General features: G+C 35.7%; 1 protein-coding gene across 3 annotated transcripts in view; it reads right to left on the reverse strand.

Annotated features, from left to right (window-relative positions):
* The window catches only part of Caprin1 (cell cycle associated protein 1), a 39,629-nt gene that overhangs the window by 9,511 nt on the left and 18,242 nt on the right, over window positions 1–11,876 (reverse strand). For all 3 annotated transcript variants that reach the window (XM_027936412.2, XM_027936413.2, XM_071616303.1), the window contains 9 exons: window positions 11,745–11,827; window positions 8,258–8,395; window positions 6,675–6,727; window positions 6,505–6,594; window positions 3,946–4,101; window positions 3,755–3,863; window positions 1,638–1,699; window positions 510–620; window positions 181–330 (listed from right to left, as the gene is read on the reverse strand). In XM_027936412.2, coding sequence (XP_027792213.1) covers window positions 181–330; window positions 510–620; window positions 1,638–1,699; window positions 3,755–3,863; window positions 3,946–4,101; window positions 6,505–6,594; window positions 6,675–6,727; window positions 8,258–8,395; window positions 11,745–11,827 — 952 coding nt within the window. The remainder of the gene's footprint in view (window positions 1–180; window positions 331–509; window positions 621–1,637; window positions 1,700–3,754; window positions 3,864–3,945; window positions 4,102–6,504; window positions 6,595–6,674; window positions 6,728–8,257; window positions 8,396–11,744; window positions 11,828–11,876) is intronic.

Consider the following 11,876-nt stretch of genomic DNA (forward strand, 5'->3'; position numbering starts at 1 on the left):
TCACATTCACAAGGCCCTGGGTTCAATCCCCAGTACCACACACAATAAACAAATAAATATAACCCTGCAGTTATAGTAGATACAGGTTCAAGACGTTAAATGAATCTTCTTTGTTGACAATATAGCATGATTCATAGTACACACTTAAGTAATTAATATTAGTTGAATTAATTTGCTTACCGTCTGCATGGATTGGAATGGAGCTGCATTTACATTGATTCCACTGCTATGTAAAGGTTTGCTTGTCCCAGCCTGAAATACCTGAGGCTGAGAAGCAGCAGGAAGGGATGATGATGCTGTAGCCTGGTCTGTGTTTAAAGAGATTGTTGCCTAAACACAAAACGAATAAATAGTTAGCTAACACAAAATTTTCTGTGTGTGTCAAGAGCTCAACTATTTCATGAAAGCAACGTAGGTTCAAAAAGGCCACAGTACAAATGATAAAGTATCTTTGCCTAATTCATCAATAAACGCCTCAACAAGTTATATAGTCTTATAGTAGGACTTGCCTGAATCTGATCAATTGGTTCCTTTTGTGGCCGTTGCTCTGTAGCATGAGAAGGCTGGTACAAGGGTTGAGATGCTGTGTACCCCTCACTTGTGGATGAAACCAAGGGAACCTAGACAGAAATTGAGAAATCAGGTTTCTTTCTTCTTACAAAACTGAATTGTCAAAAAATAAGCCTGCGGGACTGGGGATGTGGCTCCAGTGGTAGCGTGCTCGCCTGGCATGCGTGCGGCCTGGGTTCAATCCTCAGCACCACATACAAAGATGTTGTGTCCGCCAAAAACTAAAGAATAAATATTAAAATTCTCTCTCTTTAAAAAAAAAAAAAATTTTTTTTTAAAAAATAAGTCTGCTACTACTTGGGCTGGGGTTATGGCTTAGCAGTAGAGCACTTGCCTAAAACGTGTAAGGCCCTGGGTTTGATCCTCAGCACCAAGTAAAAATGAATAGAATAAAATAAAGGTATTGTGTCTAACTACAACTAAAAAATAAATATTAAAAAAAAAAAAGGAGTGGAGTCAGAATTTTAAAAAAAGTAAGCAGCCTACTAAATGGGTTGGGATTGTGGCTCAGTGGTTGAACGCTTGCCTAGCATGTATGAGGCACTGGGTTCGATTCTTGCAACCACATAAAAAAATTAATAAACAAAATAAAGGCACTGTGTCCATCTACAACTAAAAAATATTTTAAAAATAAAATATAATAAGCCAACTAGGCTGAGTGTGGTAACCCACACTTGTCATCCCAGCAACCAGAAGGCTAAAGCAGGATGATTCCAACTTCAAGGCCAGCGTGGACAACAGCAAAATCCTCCCTTAAAAATCATCAATAAAGGAGCTGCGGATGTGGCTCAAGCGGTAGCGTGCTCGCCTGGCATGCGTGCGGCCTGGGTTCGATCCTCAGCACCACATACAAATACAGATGTTGTGTCCGCCGAAAACTAAAAAATATTAAAATTCTCTCTTTAAAAAAAAAAAATCAACAATAAAAGGACTAGAAATGTAGCTCAGTGGTAAAACACCCCTGGGTTCAATCCCCAGTACCAAAAAATAAATGTGTTAAAAAGTAAATAAATAAACCAACGCTAATATTCACAGGGCTAAAAATTGATACACTTGATCACTCTTACCTGTGTAGCTTCTGGTTGAACAGGAACTTGATTAGGCTGAGGAAGCCTAGATTCAGAATGAACTGAAAAATCAACAAAAACTATTGTTACACAAAATCAGGTTTCTTAAAGAAATGTCTAAATACTTTTAATATGGCTGCTAACGGCAAATTTCTATGACCAAATTATTAATGATATTTTGATCAAGACAAAAAGAAGATGCAAGGCCAGGCACAGTGGCACACGCCTGTAAACCCAGAGGCTAAGGCAGGAGAATCTCAGTTCAAAGCCAGCCTCATCAAAAAGCAAGGTGCTAAACAACTCAGTGAGACCCTGTCTCTAAATAAAATACAAAAAAATAGGGCTGGGGATATGGCTCAAAGCCCAAGTGCCCCGGAGTTCAATTCCTGGTACATTAAAAAATAAAAAGATATAAAGTGTACAGGTGAGATTTTAGCTTTTAATAGAACATTTTGGGGTTTGCTGATAGTGATTATCAGTTTACTCTCAAAATTGCTTTCATTTTGTGTTTTGGAAGAGTTGAAGATGTCAGTGAGAAAGTATATGAAAAGAGAGGAAAAAAAAGAATCACTGTCAGTGTTATCCAAAAGAAAGCCTATTATATGGGAAAAGGAACACTAAGCATACTCAAGAACTTAGATAACATTCAATTTACAATCTTAGCATTATAAACTACAATATATTTTAAAAATTTGGGGGGGGCTGGGCTCAGTAGTGGAGTGCTTGCCTAGCATGCAGGAGGCACTGAGTGCAATCCCTATTATTGCACTCCACAGGAAAAAACAAATTATAAAATGCTTTAAAAAGATGTCTAATTGCATCTTATTAATAACGCCCACTGCTGACCCTTGTCATTTCCTAAACCATGGTTAAATAGATCATCAAAAATCAATAATACTTTGAAATTAATGGCAATATGAAAATAAGACATGGACCAAAAAAATAAAATAAAAAAGAACCACTGATTAGTCATTTAGAAACTACCAATTTCCACTAAAGAGTCTAACAGACTAGCATTACCTGTATATCTAACAGTCTTATAAGCCGTGTCCATATTATAAGTATTGACTTTGGCACAATTTACAGGCTAGGAACAGTACACATCTTATTTTTCTGGTAGAGCTCAGAAAATGAACATTAAAAACTGGGGCTATTTTCTAGCATGCCTTTGACTGTTTGTAATTCTTGGTAGAGATATGAACTCCTTTAACTTATCAAGAAATGCTAACTACCTTACCAAAATGATGTCACTGAACATGCTTGTACTCAGCAACTTTTTATGACACTTTGAATTATGCAACACTGTTAGTTTACCACTTTGTGCCACTACACTGATATACTCTGGAGGGAAAAAACAAGAAGACTCAGAATTACTGATAGTCCTGGAGAGAAAATCCATTTAACCCAATACAAAGTACTGACACTATTTGGTGTTAGTTCAAATAATGTGAAGAGTTGATATAGGAAAATGCTCAGAAAATCTCCTAAAAAGATTCCATAGAGAGTCACCTTTATTTTTATGGCTAAGTTTGAAGCAAAATTGCAAAAGTACAATAACAGGAAAAAATGGTCCATAAAGTCAAGAAGAAATTGGGTGGGCTGGAATTGTAACTCAGTGATAGAGTGTTTGCCTCATGTGTGAGGCAAATTGGGTGGTTCCCATGAAGTTAGGGAAGAGGTTAACTAGTAACTGAAAGGGGACACAAGATACTTTCTTAATCTGGATGCTGGTGAGTTCAGTTTGTGAAAACTCACCAAATGAGCATGCATTTTTCTGTATGTCTGTATGTCAAAAAAGTTAAAAAACTAAGGAATTACAACTGAAATTTCTCTTCAAATTAAAAGAGAAGGATCAAAAGTTAAGCAAGCAGGGGCTGAGGATGTGGCTCAAGCGGTAGCACGCTCGCCTGGCATGCGTGCGGCCCGGGTTCGATCCTCAGCACCACATACAAATAAGGATGTTGTGTCTGCCGAAAACTAAAAAATAAATATTAAAAAAAAATTGTCTCTCTTTAAAAAAAAAAATAAGTTAAGCAAGCATTAAAATATCTCTGTGAACCCTGAAACCACTAGTGGGTCCTATATTTTATCTCACATAAAAATGTACCGTTACTAACCAGGAGGGCAAACCAGTTGGGGCATGTCCATGTTTTGTGTTGGATTCATAGGTTGTGCAGATACAATGGCAGGATCAAGTGTCTGGTTTTCAAAATCCAGCATAGAATCCTGTAAGTTACAATATAATGAAATTAAATCAAATAGTGGGAACACTTAAATCTTCTATTATAAAGTACTAAACCATACTTACCTGTATAAAATTATAAGGCCCCTGCATTTGTGCCATAAGATCTTGTACTCGCTGTCTTCTCACTAGAGGATCTGCCTGAGCCACAGGAGTCAAAGAATGAGGCTCTGGTACTGAAGGAGATGCAGCCTGAGGTTGCTGCTGGAGTGAATTTACTACCTAAAGTGGAGAGAAAGTGTTGAAAGAATAAAACTCCGCTCATTATATTATTATTAAGTGGTCCCCAAGTTACATTTGCCATCTATACAGCAAAGACAACAGGCTTTGAAGTAGTTACTCAAATAGACAACAGTATACCAGACTTAATGGCATCACTTCTACCATATTCTCAATCTCACAGGATACTATATAGCATCTCAAATTTACTTTATGAACTGTTTTCAAAGAGAGACTCCCTTTGCTTTATTCCAAAAATGTACTTTGCTTAAACTACTATTTCCTCTATAGTAACTTGATCTGTTATATACATCATATATATCTACATCATATGTGTGTGTGTGTGTGTGTATATATATATATATGAGATAGCATTTAAGAAGTGTTGGCTATTATTATCATCAAAATTTGTATTTCTTACATTTCTTCTTCCATTTAACAAGGTAGGATCAAACTCTACCATCCAACCTAAACTGCTACAAAAGCCAAGTTCATTCTACCAGTCTTTCCCCCAACTCTAATAATTTCCTTCTCCTGGTTATGGAGAACCATAACCAGGAGAAGGAAATTATTTGACAAATCTCTAGTCTGCTTAGAAATCCTCACTACTTTATTACTTCAAATTCATACTCTCTGGTTTTTAAGATCATGAAAATTATATCTGTTTAGCCTGGAGAAATCATCTTATTTCCTTTATAAACAAAAGGAAAATCACTAAGATAAAAATCACTAAGCTATTAATTATAAAAACCAACTTATCTGACTTCTAGCAACTTCAGATGTTCCAAAAATTCCCAGAATCCTATATGGTTAGCCCTTAAAAGACCCACTGACCAGATATTAAGAACAAATCATTAACACAGTGGTTAAGTACAATAATATGCATGTCAAATAAAATGCAAACATTCAACTTCAAAGCACTGTGTGTTAGTTCCCAACCTTTTCCTATAGCAACACAAATCTTTGTTTGTTATTAAAACAAATATGCTAATAATTCACTTCTACTCCCTCCCACCCTCAAACATACACTGTGAACCCAGGGGTGCTGTACCACTGAGCTATATTCCCAGACATTTTTATTTTTGATTTTTGAGACAGGATCTTGCCGTTTCCAAAGCTATCTTGTCCTTGTGCTTGGCCTCCTGAGTCATTCATAGTACAGGGATGTGCCACCATGCCCAACTTTCACTTCCACTTCTATATCCATTCTAAAACATACCAATTACCTGACTCCACTAAAACATATAACTACTTATTCCACCTAATTGGCACACCTCTTATACAACTCATAACACTAGAGATCTTTTTGAACTGTACTTCTAAGCCTCTTGTAACATTTTTGAAATGCACTCCTTATTGGCAAACATACGTTATTTTGTTGTTAGGGTTTCACAGGAATAGTATTTTCATCCCTATTAAGTATCCTTCTGGTGTTAGTTGTTGATAGACCTTTATTTATATGCAGTACTGATAATCGAACCCAATGCCTCATACATGCTACGCATGTGCACTACCACTGAGCCATAGCCCCGGGCCCAAGGCCCAATCTTTTACCCATTTTATCAACAGTGCATTTTGATACTTCAACATAGACCTGAAGGTACTAATGTAATTATACTTTTGGAGAATAATCTGATAGCAGAGAAACACTACCCTCAGCTTAAAAGTATTTCCTACACTTTGGAGGTATAAAGGAGACACTAAAAGTGGATTTTAAAAGGTTAGGTAGGACCAGTGCTTGCCTCACATGCACAAGGCCCTGAGTTCAAATCCCAGCAACACACACACACAGCTAGGACCAACCAGTAAGGTTTTTTGTTTTTGTTTTTTTTTTAAATCTCTTATAGTAACAAGGCATACCAAGGAGGAAATTCAAGTACAAGTACTAAGCTAGCTTTTCTTCTAACTTATGCCAGGATAAGTTCTCTATTCTGAGAGCAGAGAGAAGGAATACGAAGAGGGCCAATGAACTAGAGATGAGGACCTGAAAAAAATGCTTAATGAGAGAAAAGACCAAGAAACATGAGGAAATCCAAAGCCTGGTGACCAAAACAGCATTAGGGCGAAGAAGTCCTCCAGAAGACACCCCATCTTATTCCCAAAGAGGTGGGTTCTTTTGAAGATACCAATATGGGAGGATCAGATTTTAACAGATCAATCTGAAGTAAGAGACCCTAATTCTCTACTTGACAGATTAACTCATAAATTTTATACAAACAATTTTTTATCAAATCAGTAAGCAACAATTCTAGTACATATACACAGGAATAAATGAATGATCTTTAACAGTCTTGTATAGTGAATTTGTTATTATAATAAAATGCTGAAAAAAATCTTAGTTGGTCCTCAGGAGAGAAAAAAATTACTGAAGACAAAAAGAATCACCTTGTAATACAGAAATCTTACCTCAACCGTTTCAACTGTCCACTCATCTACCACCTGCTCCTTTTCACCACTGCTGAACTGTGTTTCTGCCATAAATTGTCTATTTACATACTGCAAAGTAAAGTAAATGTTTGAGATGTCGGTTTGAGACACAGAAAGGTAAAGGTAGCATAAAAAGAAAAAATTCATACCTCTGTTGATTCAACTTCACTCTGTTCAGTGTATTCTTCTGCTGGCTCAGGTTCTAAAAGGTTAAAACATGATAAAAAAGAGGATTTTAAATCAGTGAAAATAGTTTAATACTATAATGGTGGATTCTTATCTGTTCAAACTTGTAGAATACACAATGCCAAGAGTGAACTCTAATGCTAAACTGGATTTTGGGTGACATGCCAAAGTCAGCCTATCAATTGTAACAAATGTACCACTCTGATGTATGGGTAGAATTAAGTGGATAATCTCCATAATCTCTGTTCAATGTTCCTGTGAAACTAAATTGCTCTAAAAAATATTCTAGATGTTAAAATGATACAAAAAAACCAACAATTCTTATTTGAAGTCCAAATAATAGTTCAACATCTCAATCTTTTAAGGTCCTATATTTCACCATTTTTTAGTAACCTATTTACAAAGTTTTCTTTCCCTTTATTGCAACATAAATTACTTTAGTATTAGTAAAGATTATTCTACATGGTGTATAATGTAAATACGGAGCTAGCACATTAAATTCCTTCTCTATTCTCTTAAGTATAAAGCAGCATACAAATTAAGATCTTATTCTCCATTTTAACATATTTCGTAGGAAAAATAAAAGCACTGCCCTATATTGTTGATCTGCTACTATCAATTTCAACAATGTACTTCTGGTTTCAACTTTATAACTAACACTTGTACAATGATAACCATGAACTTGGTACTTCATACACTTTACATATTACATTCTAAATGGAGAACCCGAGGTACAAACAGCTTCAATAACTTGTCCAAAGTTCTATATCTGGTAGGCACTGAAGCAGAGATTTGAACCCAAATAGTCTTGATTCTAGAACTCATGCTTTTACTATTACTCTGACAATGTCCAATGTACTCACAGTTTTACTCATTTTAAAAGTAGTCACAGTATCTAACATAATTTAAAATATTCTACTAGGTATTAAAAACCACTTAGAAAAGACCGCGTCACTGACACATTAATAGTTCAAAATTAAGATGTTACCAAAAAATTAAAAAAAAACTTGCATTATTCACCCTATAGACAGGTATGATAAATAGCAGTAAATATGACACGTCAGACAAAATTCTATTTCAAAACCCTACCAAGAAGTGGCTTTCACCCAAACTCCTGCCCATCAATTCTGTAGCAAGAGAACTACCAGTTTGTAACTGTGATGATCAAAATCATAAAACAAATGATGGAGTGAATATTTCAAGGAAGGACTTTACTGTTCATTTTTTCTCTGAGAGGGAATTACTCTTGGTATACTTTGTTTTTAACATTTTGTCACACTTAAAAGTTTCTTTCAGGACTGGGAACGCGGTTTAGTGGTAGAGTGCTTGCCTAACACATATGAGGCACTGGGTTCAATCTTCAGCACCACATAAAGATAAATGAAATAAAGACATTTTATCCACCAACAACTTTAAAAGAAATTCTAAAGTTTCTTTAAAAATTTGTTTTTATGTATATAATAACTAAATAAGTAGAAAACTTGTAGCAAAACAAAGTAAACTTCAGAACTCTAAATCAAAAGTTCATATCTGCCTAGGTACTCACCAGCTTCGGCTACCTGGTCTTCCACTATAGGTGCAGAGGCTGCCTCTTCCTCTTCACACAGCCCATTCTGGTGGTTGTGGGTGCTATCAAAGTAGTTTGACTGAAAAACACGCTCAACAATTTCCTTTAGAGCTTTATCTAAAAAAAGAATGTGAATTAGAAAGTTAAGAGTATCAGATGAGCAAAGATTCAACATTCTACAAATACTGTGAGAAGAAAAACACCTACATGTGTCACGAAAACATGTATACATAAGATTATAAATTTCACTGAGAACAGAAAAGTATTACAGAGTGATAAAGAAGAACCTATTTAAGCTTTGTGTCCAAAAAGAAAAAAAAAACACAGTAAAATTACATCATGAGAAGTAATACACACAGGCCTAAAATATTGGATCTAGTCAGACCACACAAGGTTTTCCTGTTGTAACTGCTACAAAAGCTGAGAGATGAGAAAAGGTAAACAAAGTGTTTCAAGGCAGAGGAAAGAGCATTTATACAGTCCTATGCAAAGAAGAGTGCCAAATTCAAGCAAAGAAAAGGATCACTGTGACTCAAGCACAAGGAATAAGAAAAAGCATAGTAGTAAAGATGATGCTGGAGAAGACTGGATAAAGGCCACATTGTGAATGCCCTAAAAGTAAAGGAAAAATGCATGTAAAATATATTAAATCAAGGTCTTTGAAAGATTTTCAAGGGGAGGAAAGGAAGTAGATTCAGTTAAGCAACTGTATTATATAAAAAGACATAAAAGTAGAAGAAAAAGAGAGAAGTAGATAAACTCAAACGGCAAACAAAAAGAGTCTATATAGTATGCTAGGATATTGAAAAAGTAAGGAGCTAGGAAGGTATACACAAAATTATTCTGGATTAACTCGCCTTGTATTATAAATCTGTATATAATAAGGCCATTCCCTGATTGGTCACTGTACAGAAAAATAAACTTTGAGGGCCATATTTATTATGAAAGTTTTATAAAAGTAATCCTAATAAAACTATTTCTAGGGTCTAGGGTTGGTAACCCCTGGTAAAGCGCTTGCCTAGCATGTATGAAGGGTTTCACTCTCAGCACCACATTTAAATCTTAAAAAGGTCCATCAACAACTAAAAAAATATTAAAGACAAAAACAAAAACTATTATCAGCCAGGTACAGTAGTGCATGCCTGTAATCAAAAAACAAACTACAAACTTAGAAATGTAATCCTTATTATTACACACAATAATGCAAGAAAATTTGATGAGTCTTGATAAAGCCAACAATTTAATAAAGCCAACAATTTATCAAACCTCCTCCAATGATAAATTAAATCCACATTTGTAATAAAACTTAAAAAGCCGAAGAGCTGTATAAAGAAACACATGTAATAAAAGCTAACAAATCAAGAAAATGATTTCTTACATGAAGAGACAGAAATGCATTGCACTTCATATTTTCTTAAAGCAAATATATTTAAAATCTTGCTAATTAAATCATAGTTTTGCCAGGCTGGGGTTGCGGCTCAGCAGTAGAGCACTCATCTAGCATGTGCGAGGCCCTGGGTTCAATCCTCAGCACCACACAAAAATAAATAAAATATATTGCATCCAATTAAAAAATAAATATTTAAAATTTTTTAAAAATTCATAGTTTTGCCAATGAAAGCAAATAATCCAAGTCAATTCTAAGAGCTAAGAAACAATGTATAAATATACATGTTTGCCTTAGTATTTTCAAAAATGTAATTCCCTAATTCAATCTTCTAAACAGCAAAGACAAAATTCCATTCTAAACCAGGCACCGTGGCACACACCTGTAATCTCAGGAACTCGGGAAGCTGAAACAGGAGGATTCTAAGTTCAAGGTCAGCTATATCAACTCGGTGAGTCCCTGTCTCAACATTTTTTAAAAAGCCAGATGCAATGGTGTTCACCTGTAATGCCAGCAGCTCAGAAGGCTGAGGCAGGAGGCTCATGAGTCAAAGCCAGCCTCAGTAACATAGCAAGGCCCTATCTCTAGAAACAAAATATAAAAAGTGCTGGGGATGTGGCTCAGTGCTTAAGCATCCCTGGGTTCAATCCCAGATACCAAAAATAAAAAAAATTTTAAATAAACCTGGGATGATGAAATTCAGGGGTACAATGCCCCCTTGTTTCAATCCCTAGTACCTGCCCCTACCAAAAAAAAAAAAAGAAAATCACCCCCTGATTTACCATAGTTAAAAAACTTGATTTAGTGACATAGTAAAACTTCAACAACCTTTTGAAAAACAATTTCTCACTGCATATTTGAGGTATAATGAGTCCAATTAACAGCAGTCTAAGAACTAAAGAGTAAAGGCTAAAGCAATAACCATGGGTAAAATGTATAAGATAAAATGTTCTCACAAAATTTCAGCCATAAGGAAAAACCAGTCCCTACTTAACACCAACAACTTTAGAAAGTCAATCTGATATAAATCTAGTTCAAGCACAATTAAAGTTATATGTAAAACCATGTCAAGTGACTTGGATATAGCACAGTGGTAAAGAGCTTGCCTAGCTAAAATGCGCAAGGGCTTGTGTTAGACACCTAATGCAATGGCTTAGAAGTATCCCCCAATGATCCATGGTAAAGGCTTGGTTGACAGCCTGTGGTGCTATGAGATGGGAACCATCAAGAGAAAAGTCTGGGGCTGGGGTTGTAGCTCAGCAGTCCAGTGCCTGCCCAGCATGTGTGAAGCACTGGGTTCTATCCTCAGCACCACATAAAAACAAATAAAATTTAAAAAAATATATTTTAAAAAATAAATAAATAAAATAAAGGTTAAAAAAAACGAAGGGACAAAATCTAGTGGAAGGAAGTTAGGTCATTGGGGATGCACTCTTAAAGGAAATATTGGTACCCTATGGCCCTCCTGGCTATCTGCTTCCCAACTGTGTTGAAATGAGCAACTTTGTTCCACCACAGGTTCCCCATAATGTTGGCCTTGCCACAGTCCCAAACCAACAGAGCCAGCTAACCATGTACCAAAATCTCTGAAATTATTTCCTTCCTACCATCTCAGGAATTTTGTCATAGTAACAAAAAGTTGATTAACATCCAGCACCACAAAAAACACAAAACCGTAAGTTAGGACTTCTATTTTTATAGACTATCACTAGTGGTTTTTTGGATTTGTTGGGGTACTAGGGACTAAACTCAAGGATACTTTCCCACTGAACTTCAGCCCCAGTCCTTTTAATTACTTATTTTCAGAGAAGGTTTCCTTAAGTTGATGAGGTTGGCCTTGAACCTTCGTTTCTCCTGCCTCATCCTTCTAAGTGGCAGGAATTATAGGCCTGTGCAATAGTGCCCAGCAGTCACTAGTTCTGACAAAACACATATCACAAACATGCCCAAAAAGGATGCAAAAAGGAAATATAAAAGTAAACAGTAGATGAGTGCAACTTATGCACTTCTAAATTTTAAACATTACTGTTAAGAAGAAAAATTCTTAAAAGTTAGAAAACTGACATTTTTAATACTTACAAGTTGTTCCACATACAGATTTTTCCTTCCCTTCCAGCAAGTCCCACAAATGAATGGAGGCATGTTCATATTGCTCGTTCAGCCTTATAATAAAAATAATAAACAGCTAATTAATTACCTTTCAGTTATTAA

The sequence above is a fragment of the Marmota flaviventris genome, chromosome 9, assembly GCF_047511675.1.
Source record: "Marmota flaviventris isolate mMarFla1 chromosome 9, mMarFla1.hap1, whole genome shotgun sequence".
NCBI classification, from domain to species: Eukaryota; Metazoa; Chordata; class Mammalia; order Rodentia; family Sciuridae; genus Marmota; species Marmota flaviventris.